Source organism: Physeter macrocephalus, chromosome 4 (assembly GCF_002837175.3).
Source record: "Physeter macrocephalus isolate SW-GA chromosome 4, ASM283717v5, whole genome shotgun sequence".
Lineage (NCBI taxonomy): Eukaryota > Metazoa > Chordata > Mammalia > Artiodactyla > Physeteridae > Physeter > Physeter macrocephalus.
Window position 1 is genome coordinate 41340022 of NC_041217.1, and position 15752 is coordinate 41355773.

The 15752-nt window shown below is 48.7% G+C and overlaps 1 protein-coding gene across 1 annotated transcript; it reads right to left on the reverse strand.

Annotated features, from left to right (window-relative positions):
* Positions 1-522: 522 nt before the first annotated feature.
* BTG2 (BTG anti-proliferation factor 2) lies at positions 523-4627 on the reverse strand. Its single transcript, XM_007116709.4, has 2 exons — positions 4352-4627; positions 523-3015 (listed from the first exon to the last, which is right to left on the reverse strand). Exons 1-2 carry the CDS (start codon positions 4503-4505, stop codon positions 2681-2683), a joined length of 489 nt encoding a protein of 162 aa, XP_007116771.1. The 5' UTR covers positions 4506-4627; the 3' UTR covers positions 523-2680.
* Positions 4628-15752: the final 11125 nt, after the last annotated feature.

The following is a 15752-nucleotide window of genomic DNA, read 5'->3' on the forward strand; positions in this document are numbered from 1 at the left end:
ATCCTGAGGCCCAATTGCTCTTGTATAAGAATGGTGGTTGCCAAATGGGAGCCCCAAAGATGACCAGAGATCTTGACCAGGAATTTCAAAAAATTCTGCCCCAACTTGGAAAGGGGTTCAGTGTCCTCTGTTTACCATCCCAGTCTGTGAGCAGGCTGTGAGTCTTAATCATTTTTAATAATTGTAGTACCTAGCACATACAATAAATGCTTGCAGAATGAACTAATGAGTAAGGCGGAGCAAGAACAGGATGCATAAAATGAGCCCTGGCTAGACTGAGGAATGCTCAGACTAGAACACTGGCCCATCTAGCATTTTCACAGGGAGGTTAGAATATGCATTAAAGAAGAGAAGTAAGGAGCTATCTCCCAGGAAAGAGGGGATGCTTGGAAATGTCCTACCACCTATGCGATAGGTCTTCTAAATCCAACTGAAGAGAAATACTATGAGACACAAAGGATTTGCTTCTGAGGGAAATGCAAATTAGTGATGTGGGAATTTTATCTTCTCTATACCACACGATTTCATCTGCTACATTTTTATTAAAGAAACCAAAAAAAGTGTACATTTGTACATTTTTCCATAAAGCTGTACATTCTTCCATATAAAAACACTATTATACAATTAGTAACCTTTGTCTTTTCTGTCAGAATAGCTTACAAACGTACTATTTATTTTTACGTAACGGGAGAGACAGGCCTGCTCAACAGTCCAGCTCTGGGTGTTTTGTTGTTTTTAAAGTGAACGTGAAAAAGAAGAGAGAAAAGATTAAGAATGAGACCATGAGGCTGCTTATAAAAAGGCAGGGACCTGTTTGCAGACAAGATGCAACAACAATCTGCAGTGATTCACAGCTTTGTTTCAACCCACAGACCAGAAAATTAGCTCTTGGGTCTACTGGCCTGAAGTTAACTTTAAAGCAATAAGGACTGGAAAAAGGATCTGGGAAGGTAGCTTGGGATCTGGAAAGTTGAAGAGACAGTACTGGCAGGAATGGGTAGGGGAGTGTTTGGTAACTAGCACCCTTGAGTCAGAACTGAGTATTTAAGAAACCCAGGAAAGGGGACTGGCAGTGGGGAGAAAGTTTCCTCACTAAAGGCAACAGCAGGAGGGTAGCCAGGTTGACCAGATGTTCTAGCTACATCCTTCTTAAGGTGATTCGGGTTTGGGAAACTCAAGGCCTTCTGAGGATCCCTCACTAATGTCACCGAGAAACTGAAGGAAGGAGATTTCTTCCCCGTGTAATTTTCCATTTTTCTCCAACCCAAAACAGTAAATATTGCACAAGTCTATAGACAAATTTGGATTGTACTGAGAGAGACAGTAGCCTCTCCCACAGGTGCTCTGAGCACCAGGGAGAAAAAACAATGCCCAAGGTTTGGCTTTTAGTGTCAGCCCTACAAGAATACCAAGTAGTCCTGCAGAACTTGGGGCATTCTCCCATTCAGCCAAGGAACATCTACAAGGCTAAGCATCCAGCCATAGTCCTGAGGACAGAGGGAGAAATGGTTCCTTAAGCCCACCAGGGCACCAGGAGGTTGTGAGAGCCAGTTCTCCTCCAGATCCTCCTGGGACCCAGGAGGCCATATTGCACAGTGACTGAGAACTCTTGTCCTAGGAAATAGGGTAGCTCCATGACCCAACCAGAAGGAGAGAGGAGCGGCGGGGAGGCCCAGGGGGGGCAGTTAGAGAGGAGTGTTGTGCTTTTAAAAGGAAGGCAGTGTTCAAGGACCTGAAGTTCCCTGTAGCTTTCGAGCCACCTCTCAAAGGGATAATGGCAGCATCATGAGGACTTCCGTCTGGTTACAAAAAGAAGGGTTTTGGCCAAAAAACATCCCAGTGGATACTCTTTGGGTCCCAAAATTCCATTGTAAACCCCAAGGTATTTGCCACACATACTCACACACAGAGCAGCTCATAGCAAGGCAACGGTTTTGTGCAGAGTGCCCTTCTGTCCCAACTCTAATAACCCTCAACCCCTGCCTCACTCCCCTGACTCCCAAAACAAAAAGCTTTATATTCTTGGTGGGAAGCAACATCTACAGCCCCCTGAGAATAGAATTAGAAACAAGTCGTGATTTCAAGAAAAGCTGCTCAGGACAGAAGGAATCAGGAGAGGCCTTTTCACTCTCTGCCTAGGATCTCATCAAAATGGAAAGAGACGATTAGGCAATATAGTATGATTTAAGTCCAGGCTTGAATGCCCCTGAGTAAGAGTAAGAGAGGGGCCAGGGATGCAGGTGTCCTGGGTGAGAGGTTTGAATCAGCCTCTCTTCTCTCCCCAGGGCAGATCCTGACCTCTCTCATTCACAGTTACTAACCTTGCTTGCTCCCTCTCATATCTTCCTGGGTTGCTAGCCAAGCTTCTCCCACCTCACCTTGGCCAGACCCATGCCCTCCCTGACCATTCCCCGCTCCCATTCCAGACACTGCCTCCCAGACTCAAGCACACAATTCTCTCCAAAGGCACCTGGGGAGGCCACTTCCAAGCAGCTCCCTTTAAGGATTTTTTTCTTAAAAAAATCTTTTGGTTTTTTTTTCCCCCTTTTCTTAAAAAAAAATAATATATATATATAAATAGCTCTTCACTTAAAATACAGTTCCCCAGGTAGAGGTATGCAGTGGCCTGTTGTCACAGCAGAATGAGTACAGCAGAGTGCCAGGTGGGGCGGCGGGGGGTCTAACTGGAGACTGCCATGATGTAGTTCTTTGAGGGGCTGCTCCTGCCCAGCATCATTTGGTTCTTGCAGGTGAGGAGCCCATAGGAGGTGGCCACCGGGGCCTCCTCATACAGGACGCAGATGGAGCCATCCTCCCCAATGCGGTAGGACACCTCGTAAGGGTCCACCCACAGGGTCAGCTCACTGGGCAGCAGCCGGTGCAGCTGAGGCTGGCTGAGTCCGATCTGGCTAGCCACTTTACTGATGATGGGGTCCATTTTGTGGTTGATTCGGATGCAGCGGTAGCCGGAGCCCTTGGATGGTTTTTCAGGAAACCAGTGGTGTTTGTAATGCTCTGTGGAGACAGGACAAGGGGGATATGCACTGGTTAGAGCAGTTGGGCCATGGATGCTACCACAAGGGGGGTGGGGGTGATGGGAGAGGAGAGGAAGGGACCTAGTGATTTTAAGTAAGCAACATGGAGTTTCAGGACCCTCCTGAAACCCTCCTGACACTGTAACAGAAAAAAAATTATGGGGTCTGGAAAAACCCCTCCTTCCAGGACAAGGGTTTATGTGTATCGGGAGGGTGTCCCAGAGCTCTGGCTCAATCCTTTGTAGCCAGTATATTGCCTTTGGCACATCCCCAGTTTAAGGAGGAGGGGTGTGACTGGGGCTGGCATGTCCAGGCAGGGCCTCTGGGGACCTATGAGCTGAAGTTTCAAGGCCAAGAAGGCTGCCATCATTGTCGGACCCACAGCAAGTCATCATGTCTCCCACCCTGTGCCTCAGTGGTTCCCTCTGCCTTGAAAAGTCAGAGGCCTGTCTCAGCGGGTAAGGGAGGCAAAACCGGGATGTTTGGATGAAACACACGTTGTTCCTCAGAAGGCAGGATCTGTGTGGGCACGTTCAGAGACCACCGGCCAGCCCTCTAGAAACAGCTGGGAGATGGGTCTCTCCCCAGCCAGCGGCTGCTTGTATCTTGTCAACCTCCTCCGTCTCACGCCGCACCGCCCCCAACCCCGACACACGCCCGCAGAGCGCAGTTACTACGTACAAGGCTCTCTCTGTACCATAATAGGTGGCAGATGGCTAAGGGGGGGGGGGCAGAAAATACAAAGGGGACCCGGATTCCAACTTCGACTGAGTCAACAGCAGACGCAGGCTCAGCGCAGCTCCGCGCGGCGGGAAGGACCACGGCTGGGACTCCAAGTTGTTGAGAAGGTTCAATTGCGCCTTCTTGTTCCATAAGGACCCCCCGGCCGGTCGGGCTTTGTTGCCTGCAGGGTCTCAGGGTCCAGTGAGGGAGATGAGCTCGCACTCAGACCCGCAGGTACCCCCCCCGCCCCTTCCGGGGCATAAGCCGGGGACTCGGGATCGCACTCAGGACTAGTGTTTGCGCCCGCGACAGCTTGGAGGGGAGCGCCCAACCAGAACAACCGCGGACCGAGACCCGAGAGCAGGGCCGAGGAGGAGAGACAGGACCCAGAGGAATGGACGGAAGGTGGGGATGTGGGGGTGGGGGGAGGAGACTGCAGGCCGTCCCGAGAGCTGGAAGGAAACCGAGTCCCGGAGCTGCTCGAGTGGGGAGCCCTGCCCTAAGTGGAGAGGAAAGACGCCTCAGGCAGGGAGGGGGGCCGAGCCCCGGTGGCAGGGTTCGACGGGCGCCAGGACCCTCCGCAATGTGCTTACCCGTCAGGGCTTCCTGGAGAGCCCCGCTGAAAACCTGAAGTCGCTGCTCGTTCACGCAGCCCCGGGTCCTCAGAAGGCTGGAGAGGAAACCCACGGCGGCGGCGATCTCCGGGAGCATGTCTGTTCTCTTCCCGGTCCAGCTGGCCTGGCTCATGTCGTGTGCAACTCAGGGAGCGGTGGCGGAGGCGGGGGTCAGTGAGAGGTCTCTGATGGGACGTGCCGAACCGTAAGCCTCTGCTCGCTCACCAGTCGCGAGGGCTTTGCCCGGACTTTACCTGCTACGCGCCTTTCATACTGTTGCTAGAGCCGGAGGAGCCTGCGGCGGAGTCCATTGGCCGCAGCCAGCGGATAGGGGAGGAGCCTGGCGTCCGCCCCGCCCCGCGTGCCGTCGGTCTCAGTCCCGCCCCCACCCACCGCAGCCTCCTCTGCGCTGAGGTCATCGTCCGCTGACGTCAGTGCTGGGAACCATAGCTGGGCTTGCAGGCTGAGGGAGGCGGGAGGAGAAAGGGGTGGGGGGCGCGAAGGCTCTCTGGAAAGGAGAGCGGCGCTTCAAGCTGGGGATTCTCTGACCTCTCCTATTCTCCCATTCTTCCAGACAGGTTAAAGAACACGTCCAACAAGAAGCCTTCGTTGACACCACCTCTACCTGGAGGTCGCCTTTTCTGACTCCCCCACTTTCAACCACACCCTGTCAGAACTCACCCATTTTACCGCTTTGCCGCGTTTCCTAACTAGTCGGAATGGGTTCCTCTTGGCTCTCCGGAAATGGAGACTAAGTATTCTATTTACTTCCACAATAATACCAACTTCCCCAACAAGTTATGCTCTTCTACAGCAATGCCTTTTCTCTTGTCTAGAACCATCCGAGTCTTACCTACTGCTGGGTGGGTAGGGGTGGAGGGAGTGTTGCAAAACTTTTCAGTCTTCCTCTTCCACACGGGGAACCAGGCTCTGAACCTGGCAGCATCACAGGCACTCCTAGAGGTCTGTTGAATGGGGATAACTCCTAATCAATATCCCAGGGTCCAGCATACATAGGTGCCTCATACATATATGTTAAATGAATCAAACCCAGTGGCCTCTGTAAATTCTTATTTTCCTTGACCACCTTTTCCTGGAGGCAGTCTCCCCTCTTTTTCCTTGACCCCAGGTTTCTCTGCCTCCTTCCCTGGCTGTGTCTCCCCTGGATCTCTTCCTGTCCCCGTTCCCTCACTGTGTCCACTTACTCTTCCTTTTCTCTCCACTTTCTTTCCTTAGAGAGATTCTATTCATGTTGTCCATTTTGATGTTTACCTTTTTACTGTTGACTTTCTTACCTGCGTAGTCTGTCCACATCTTCTCTCATCCCGCCCCTCCTACCTGCTCTGTCTCTCCCCTTGGATGTCCAGCCACCACATCAATGTCAGTCTAAGCCCACTGTCTTCTCCAAGGCCAGCTTCCTTCCTGATCTCCATTTCTATCAGATACCATTGGTTCCCAGTCACTCTGCCCAGAAAACTCAGACTCACTTTTGGCTTCACCTTGTACTTTGCTCCTTAGATCCAGTCTCAAGACCTTTTGCTTCTTCTTATCTAGATGATTGCAGTAGACTCTGTCAAATCCAATCCCCAAATCACCCTTCCCACTGTTAGTAGACTTACCTTCCTAAAGTTCTGCATTCACTTGCTCTTCTTATGCTCAGATCATTCTGAGACACCCTCCATTTGTGTACTGCATTAAGTATGGACTCCTTTGCCTAATAGTTAAGACCTTCCATAATTTGGCCCCAACTATCTTTTTAGGTTTCTGCCACTTTGTGCTCCAAGGTGACTCTCCTCACTGTTCTCTAAGCATCAGAGCAGCTCTGCATCCCAGAGCCCTCAACATTTGCCTATGATCCCTATCCCTACCCTGTAACATGGTCCCCATTCCATGTATGCCTATATGTGCCTGGCATTGCTGCACCATGGCTCATGCCATTATCTCTTGGATACCTCACTGCCTCCTTCCCATCTTTCCCAATCCCTCACACTCCTGAACGCACAGCTTAAGCTTGGTCCTCCACCTTGAAAACCTGTGCTGACCATTCTCTCACTACAGAATTAATATTATCCATACCATTCATGTGGCATTTATAATCTGTTGTTTGATATTCTTAGTGATCTTTTTAGAGGTTGACATCTTGTTTGCAGACTGCTTGAAAACAGGTTACTATGCTCATATGTCCTACATTTCCAGGACAGTTCAGGTTTCAAATATTCTGCTCCATTGCTTCATATAGCTCATTAAAATGCCCTGGAATTCTAGTATTTTGGCATTGAACACATCTCTTAGATGGCCTCTTCACTGGCTCCTCCCCAAAGCTGGATCAGGCCAGATGAGACCTCTGCTCATTGAGGGGGAAACAATTGTTACTGGAAACAGGGCTAGGACTGGAAACAAGATAACCTAGAGTGCATCAAACAAAAATATCAGGTGTCAGCAAGACCAGAATTGACCAAGGTCAACCACCAAGGAGGCCAGGGAAACAGGTCATGGTACAGACAGGTGTACAGGGTGGTTTAGCACCAAAATCTGAAAATACCTGACATTTTCCTGGCTATGCTGTTGACAGGGGTCTGGTGTTCTGGGCCTTGCTTTAGTCCATAATTGATGGAAAAAAAGTCTTGTGACAGATCATCACCTGTTTTTTGCCTTAGGAAATAGAACTCTGTCCTTATGTAGGTTCTCGTATCACTCGCCAGGTCACACAGCTAGTTCTTAATAGAGCCAGGACTGGCACCAGATCTGCTGACTTCAAATATGCCCTTTTCATTAGACCATGGAGTCCCTGTGCTATTACAATGGCTGCTGGTCCCACCTCATCCCACAGAGCTGTTCTAGATGATGATGCAATGAACTGGAGGGAAACAGTCTTCATTCTGGGACAGTAGCAAGGTCTTATCCCCCAAATTCCCCCATTACCTGGGAAGTGTCTTATTCTCATCATTGGTGATTAGTTCCTGAACTTTGTAGAGGGCAGTGATAATAAGAACCAGAAAGCACTTCACCTACTTTCTCATCCTCTCTTCTTTCTACACACAAGCCTAGGGAGAGGGAGTTTAATGTATCCAACAGTCAAAGTTTCCAAATTACTCTACAGTGTAGTTGTACCCAACTCAGGACTTAGATTCTCAATCAGTTTCTTTTAAGGCCAAATATTGGATTGGCCAAAAAGTTCGTTCGGGTTTTCCTGTACCATCTTATGGAAAAACCAGAACAAACTTTTTGGCCAACCCAATACATTATAATAATCCAAATCACTTTTGGAATTTGCTGAAACTGCCCTTAAACTGCTAGGACCACGGTTCTTAGAAGCCCTAAAGTCCAGATTTCACTTCCTCTTCTGTTGCCTGCTGCCTCCCTTGCCTTGGTATAGCCAAGGCATAGTTCAAGCATCAAGATAAGGACAGTGTGTCCCTCCCTCCCTCTTCTCCCCTTCTTCCTGCTCCTCTTCCTCTCACTCATCTCTTCCCCTCCCCCGAAGGGCCTTGAGTTGAATTTTGAACATTAAATGTCCTAACACTGTGCTGACCTGTGGCTCTACCTACTGCCAAGTGGGGAGGTAGTGGTGGAGGTGTGGGTGGATGCCAGTTTATGCCTCAACTGGATCAGAAACTTCTTCTGTACCATGTGACCGCTTACCCACTGGCTCCCTTGGTCCTGGATGCCCATCTCACCCACTTGCACAGCCTACCTGTGTGACCCCTCTAGAGTGACCCACAGCATCCCAAACTGCCCTGTCCAGACCAAATCCCCACCAGAACTGGGTCCCTCTCCTCAGGTCTCAGCCCTGGCCTTGTCTGCGGAGTCATCACACATGCCTTGCTCTCCACTCCCCAGTCAGGAGCAACCAGAACATTGTATGCGACTGTCTTGCTCAGCATCCTGCTGGGCCTGCAGGGTCTTGGCTTGGTTGTCAAGGCTACCTCCCGATTTCTTGACCACATGTTGAAACCTGAGGTTGAGTAAAGTTGATCTGCAGGCAGCGTCTGGGCTGCCATATTCTAGGAAGATGACATCAGCTCACTGCTACACTGTGCAGTGCGTAGTTTTACTAGGTCTGTGTGTGAGTGTGCATGTGTATGTGTGTGTGTGTATGTGTGTATCAGTGTGGGTAGGAGGGCAGTATATATATATATTTGAGTGTACATACTTAAATGTGTATGATGTTTGTGGATAGGAGGGAATGTGGATATATGTTTGCAGATGTTAACATGTACTTAGTATATGTTGAAGAACATCCTTTTGTGATGTGTGGGTGTTTTGGTGGAGTGTGTCTTTTGGCAGGCATGTCTGAGTGTGGCTGGTATAGATGCTAATTTGATCTTTCCTCTTTTCAGGCCTCATTGGTGACAACCTTGCTCTGCTGCCCAGAGCTGATAAGAAACATCACCCAGGGAGGACAGATGCCTCTTCTTCACTTTCTAATCAGAGTGGAAATACCACTAAATATATTCATAATTCTTTGCAAGCATCATTGGGTAATGTCCAGAACATCTTTCTGAGTTCCCTATCACCTTCTCACAAAGTTGTACCCTTCAAGATCAGCTCTAGGCCAGCCAGTCTGGGGGTTACTCTTTAGAATCAGGAACAGGAATCGAGGACAAAAAAAGATGACATTGTCCCTAGAAACTGTTAACAAAGACTAAGAAAGTGGGGATGTTAGCTATTTTTAAGTTTCTGTCTTTAAATCCCTCCCCCCCCCACCCCAAAGTGAACTGAGAACAGGGACAGAAACAGATAATGCAAAGATGATTAGGGTAAAGTGGAAAACTACCCATCTGGACTGAAGGAAGTCTTGGTAGAATATAAATATGAAAAGGGCTTTCTAATCCCCAGGTCACAACAATTTTCAAGTCCCTAAGGACTATTTCTTTTTTTTTTTTTTTTTTTTTGCGGTACGCGGGCCTCTCACTGTCGTGGCCTCTCCCGCCGCGGAGCACAGGCTCCGGACGCGCAGGCTCAGCGGCCATGGCTCACGGGCCCAGCCGCTCCGCGGCATGTGGGATCCTCCCGGACCGGGGCGCGAACCCACGTCCCCTGCATCGGCAGGCAGACTCTCAACCACTGCGCCACCAGGGAAGCCCCTAAGGACTATTTCTAAGAATGCGTTGAGGGCTGGAGAAGAGTCAGAAAGCTAAAAAGTAACCCATTTCTCTACTTGCTCTGAAGATAGATGCAAAAAGAAGATGCCATTGTATAAAAAACACCTAAATTAAGCAACAGAAGAACTTCCTTATAGGAAAGTGAGCAACTAGGATATGCTAAACAAGATGTCTGCTCCAGTCAGGACTCAGACGCTGAGGTACAGGGCATCTTTATAGTGAAGGAGGAAAATAGCCACAGAGGGTGGTGGAGTGAAGTCTGCTGGCCCCAAGCAGCATCTAACCTGCAAAATATCAGAACCTCAGCCGTTGCCCACACAGTTTCCAGGTGATGAATAGAAATAGCCATGGCAGATGCAGGCTCCACCTGCTACCACCAACCTGGAAGTCCATCAGACACCTGGTGGCTAAAAAAATCAGGGCATCTCTAAGCTTTACTGGGTTCACCCATAGGCAAACTTGGGAGCCTGGATGGGTCATGGTTCTCCACAGCACACAGTCTCTGGATTTCCTCTCAGTGTGCTCAACTCTCTCTCCCAAATACGGTCCGTGTAGCTCAAAAGTCACAAGTTGGAAGCCTGTGAGGCAGAGCTGACTCAGTCACAGATATATAGTGTTTGGTCTCTATAGTGTTTAAGCATTTAAAGAATTAGTTGTCAGCATTTAATGATTAGGAAGTGTCATATCAAAATAAAACCCTAGAATTATAATTTCTCTTTAAAAATCAGAATATCTGTTTACACCAGTTCCACATTCTTATTTGGCAACGACTGTTACTTAAGACAGGAAGTGTGTCCTTCAGTTCACCTCGGTCCCCACCAACTCTTTATCACATGCCTGCTGAGACCAAGTGGTGGTTATCATTTACCATGGCTGGATGCTGGGATTTGTTATTATTATTATACTTAATCCTCATTTGTATAACCTGCCTTGATCCTGGAGGTGTTTGAATTAGCATCTCCCGATATAGAGCAAATGTCAAAGCATCATCTCTAACCCTAACTTTCCTGCTGAACTCCCAACTACTTTTTTTTTTTTCAGTTGAGAACTGGACATTTTGGAAATATTTTTTCTGGTGTTTTTATCTCAACATGTAGGAATCAAGATACTTTTCTCCCTTCTTCTCTACTTCTGATTTTGTTCTCTCTCTCAATAGCATTACCATTCTCTGTCTAGTCACCAGGCTCACAGTCTGGCAGACATCTTTAACTGTACCCCTGCTAATCAGTTGCCAAGGCCTAGAGATTCTACCTTTGCAACGTCTTTCCTGTTTTTGCCTCTTGCTATGGGCAGTGTCCTCCCTCACCCAGTCTTTCTGCTCCATCTAGACTATTGCCATAGCCTGCTGGTTATTCTACCCTCCAGTCACTCCTCACTTCAATCCACACTGAAGACTGCTTGCTAGAGTAATTTTCTTTGAACAATATCCTAATCGTGCCACTTTTCAGCTTTAAAAAACTTCAATGGCTTCCCATTGCCTACAGCATTAATTAAAAATCTCTTATCCGGCATTCAAATCCCTACACCCTGGGACTTCCTAGGACAGTAACTCAGATCACTGGGGAGTTTGGTAAAAATTCAGATTCAGCAGCCTCTCCCTTGATATTCTGATTCGTAGTTTGAGATGGGATATGGGCCTGTTTGTAATGAGAACCCAGGCCATTCTGATGCAGTGGTCCACAGACCCCACTCAGCACACCTTGTCTCAGAGGCACTCTTAGAGCTCCAAACCCACCTGACACGTCTGCCCAGACACCGAGATCTGTGTCAACCCCTCCCCCTGCTGCAGCACCTGGCTCATAACTGTTGGCTGAACTGGTGGGGGTCAGGCACACGCAAAGGGTGGCCTGTACCCCCAGCCAGCATTCTGAAGGCAGCCCCCTGCCACTTCAGAGAGACCTTCACTATACGAAGCCTAGTTTATCCTTCTTATTTATTTATTTATATATTTTTTGGCCATACCACGCAGCATGTGGGATCTTGGTTCCCCGACCAGGGATCAAATCCGTGCCCCCTGCAGTGGAAGTGCAGTGTCTTAACCACTGGACCGCCAGGGAAATCTCCCTCGGAGGCCTAGTTTAGAAGAGCAAACAGCAGTCCCTCTAAAGAGGAGGCTTCTTTCATCTTGAGACACATTCAGACATACTTGCTTTTGTTGACCAACCTGGATTCTAATCCTGAATCTGCCACCTATTATCTATGACAAGGCAAATCTTTAATCTCTCTTATCCTCAATTTTTCTCATCTTTATAATGAGGACAATATGTTCTTCACAGACTTATTGGGTAGATAAGTAGTAATATATAGAAAGAGCTTAGCGCAAAGCCTAAATATTATAGATAAGTATAAGTAAACCACAGCTTGGTATTTCCAACAGTCAGAAGCAGGGTTTTCAGAAATCATCTACACAAACTTTTTAATTTTTCAGATGAAGAAAAGGAGGCCGTGAGATGGGAAAAGATGCCCCAAATCACACAGCTGTTTAGTGGCAGATTAGGACTAGAACCTCCGTCTCCCACCCCATCTAGTGCCCTTTCCATTTTTCCACGTCCCATTTTGTGACACGTGCTTCATTCACTCCCTCATTCATTTATTCACTTACTCAGGGACTATTTATTGAGTACCCTTGGTGCCAGGCTCTGGAGGAACAGTGGTGGGTTTTGGAGTGGCAGGTGTTGGAAGCTGAGGGCAGGATACGGTCAGGTGGAGTAGGAGGCTGAAAGCCCAGGAGGCAGAATGAACTCAGCTGCTCACACACATGTTGATGTTTCCTCAGGTGGAGGCAGGAGTTTGGGACAGAGAGAAAGACTGTGAGCCCTGCAGGGGCAAGACCTGGGGTCAGTGAGAAAGAGTGACCAGGAGGGTCAAATACGATGGTACATCAGGACAAAATGAACTTCAGAGAAGGTGATGTGGAGTGACGGTCGGAAGAGGTAATGCAGAGCACGGAAGATGCTGCCCCACCACATGAGCCTGAGGGGTGTGGGGTGTGACAGAGGAACAAGCTCCCTTTGACACGGCCCCGTTTCAATTAGGGTCAGGAGGCACAGAAAATGCTTGGATGGGGTTGAGGCTACAAGGGACTTTGCTGGACACAAGAGGGTTTGAAAGGGTGGTGGCGGGAGTTGGATTAGCAGAGAGCACTTACACAGAGGGTGAGGAGGAGAGTGCTTGTCCTTTGGACGGTGGCCAGTGTGAGGAGATGGAGTGAGGACGGAGACCTGACCGGGCCTTGGGAGACAACTGAATCCAGGGTCTCAGGGCAAAGAGCCACGAAGACATGAGACACAGAGCATTGGACAGGACAGGGAACTGCCACTTTTGCTCTCAGGGGTCAGCCAGGGCACCACAGGTGACCTCTGTGGCTTGGAGGGTTGAGGCCTCCAGGTTCCTGGAATTGGACTCTAAGGGCCTGCTTCATGCTCCCCAAAGTCACCTCTTCATCCCCCTACATCATCCTGCACCACATTGGCTCATACAGGTTCAGTCTCCTTCTGCTGGGAGGGAGCGTTGGAAAGCGTTATTAATTCATCAAACTTGTGACATATGCTGACAGTATGTCGGCTCCTATCTAGGGAGGAGATCTGCTCCCCAAAGATAGCTATTCCCTTGAGGGTTGCTTCTCAGCTGCCGTGCCCTACTGACCCACTAGAGGAATGCTCCGGTTTCCTTCCCTCCTTTACCAGCACGGGCCTGTGGTGAAGGCAGAGCAAAGGAAGGCAGGATGGCTGAGGGTGTATGAGAGAGAGAGTGAATAAGGTGGGAGCTGGGGGAGAGGAGACATGTGGACAGATGGCTAGACCAGTATTTGGCTGGAAAGGTCCCCAGCGATGTGTTTTTGTTTCTGTGACTCCCTAGGTGTATCATAGGAGCAAAAGGATGGAGACTATCTGTTAAAAGTCTATTATCCTGGAGGGCCCCCCAGGAATGTGACCTCCCACACCTTCACCCTCTGGGCCTTCTCCAATAATACTTGAAGGTGTGACTGAAAGTGCTGGAAACTCAAAGGGGGAACACATGGACTTGGGGACAGCAGCAGATCTGAAGCTGAATTTATTGCCTCTTTCCCAAACTTAGAGGACAGACACATTGCAAACACTCCTTATCCTCACTCTCAGGGGCCCAGGATAAACCCCCCTTCATCTCCAGACAGAAAACAAGAGAAGAGGCCCTGAGACTGTTGGAGCTGCCCCAGATGTTGTTTTGGCAGACCCTTAATGGGGCTGGGCCTCCTGGGGCTGGGTGTCTGGGGCAGGCAGGAAGCTGGCATCACAGCTGTGATAGCCAGAACCACCCCCCTGGGTAGGGGGCTCATGTGTGGAGAAAGACAGACTCAAGAAAAAGGGACATGAGGAAGAATCTAAAGAGGTACTGCTGCTTCCCCCTCGGGCCTCCTGGCTCTGGGACCCAGGTATTTCTCAACTGCACCATGGCTCAGAGCCAGGGGAGGCCGAGCATTTGATCCCTGTGGTTCAGAGGAGGGAGTCTGGTGGCCGGATTGGGAGTCATCTCCCTGAGCCACACTCTGCTTATCTATAACAAGAGAGTGTGGGCCAGGAGATCCACCCTGTCTCTTCCTTAATCTGTGTGAATCCCTATGTTGTAATATCGGAGCTGAGGAATCTGAAGTTATTCTCAGTGGCATTTAGTATCATCCTCAGTTGAACTTTAATGAGATCCCATAATGACAATGGGAGTAATCGGGTCAGGATAGTGACTGGGAAAGTAATAATCAACGTCCTTTTCATATTTCCTTCTATGATCAGCTCAGGGCTTCCTTCCTTTCCTCTTGGCTCAGGAAACTCCCTTGAGGTCAGGGGTTGGGTCCTACTGAGTCAAAGAGTCAGGTGGCCCCAGTTATTTTCAGCTGCTTTTCTCTAGCATTAGACATGTGTGGATGCAAGTGGGTCCCATGGCGAAAGCTCCTGAGGGGAGTGGAGAGAGGAATATTATAAGATATGTCTAAGAGGGCTTTGAGAAGGTTGAGCCCCCAAATCTGAGCAGAATGAATGATGATCGTTGTGCGGATGGCTAAGCTCCTAGAAAGAGAACAATTCCCTGCTCCCCAGGTTTTGAATTTAAAGAAGAATCTATTGTAAGTAAGCATCCCTATTTAAAAACATATGTAAGTCCAGGAAGACCATCAACCATCCCACTCAAGTCTGGCCTGGCTTAGGAGGAGGGACTCTGCCTAAGAACTTAAACACACAGAAGCTTTGGGACCATCTCACTGAATTTGTAGAGAGGTACACAAGTGTGGGTAGGGGTTAGAAACAGCTGACTTACTCTGCAAAAGAAAACAGGAAGAATCTGAAAGGAAAAGGGCTGAAATCTACTGCTCACATAGCAAGAGCACTTATAGATTGGCAAGATGATTCCTAAACCGATTTGACTTAAGAAAAATAGGAGCTCAAGGCTAGAGACACCCCCGCTCCCAGAGGAATCTGGAATATTTTGAGGAGGGGCATTGGATTTCCCATAGTTCTTAGAATGAAGCTTTGAACCAATCTTTGCCAGCACCTAAGGAGCAGTGGACCTCAGCTGACAGTTTACCAATTGGGAACATGGCCTTAGGTATCACCCTCAAGTGCCTTACCTTTAAGGAGAACAACCACCTCCAAAAGGAGGGTACCTGCCTCCTAGCAGGGTACCTTCCCTGGTAGTGCAGTGGTTAAGAATCTGCCTGCCAATGCAGGGGACGTGGGTTCGAGCCCTGGTCCGGGAAGATCCCATATGCCGCAGAGCAGCTAATCACGTGTGCCACAACTGCTGAGCCTGCACTCTAGAGCCTGTGAGCCACAACTACTGAGCCCACGTGCCACAACTACTGAAGCCCACGTGCCTAGAGCCTGTGCTCCGCTACAAGAGAAGCCACCACAATGAAGCCCGTGCACTGCAGCTAAGAGTAGCCCCTGCTCGCCGCAACTAGAGAAAGCCCACGTGCAGCAATGAGGACCCAATGCAGCCAAAATAAATAAATTAATTAATTTTAAAAAACACACAAAAAACCCCACACGTCTAATTAAAAAAAAAAAGTAGATTAGAAGAAACTGTATTTTCCCTCTATTGCATTAGTAAATACACAGAAGAGCAATGAAATAAATGGATTTACTTCACACTACTGGTTCTTACATCCATGAATATGTATCAGAATTACTTGTGGAGGTTTTAAAAAATAGTTAAGTCTAGGCCTCACTCAGCAGTTACAACGGGGGTCAGGACCCAGGTACTTTTTACAAGCTCTTTGGATAGCTCTGATGAGTTTCCTGCTGGTT

Bases quoted from the DNA above. Each gene is read 5' to 3' on its own strand.
- BTG2 (XM_007116709.4), bottom strand. From the start codon at position 4,505: ATGAGCCAGGCCAGCTGGACCGGGAAGAGAACAGACATGCTCCCGGAG. The intron at 3,016-4,351 runs GTAAGCACATTG...CTGTCTCCACAG, and splicing joins TCTCCAGGAAGCCCTGACGG to AGCATTACAAACACCACTGG.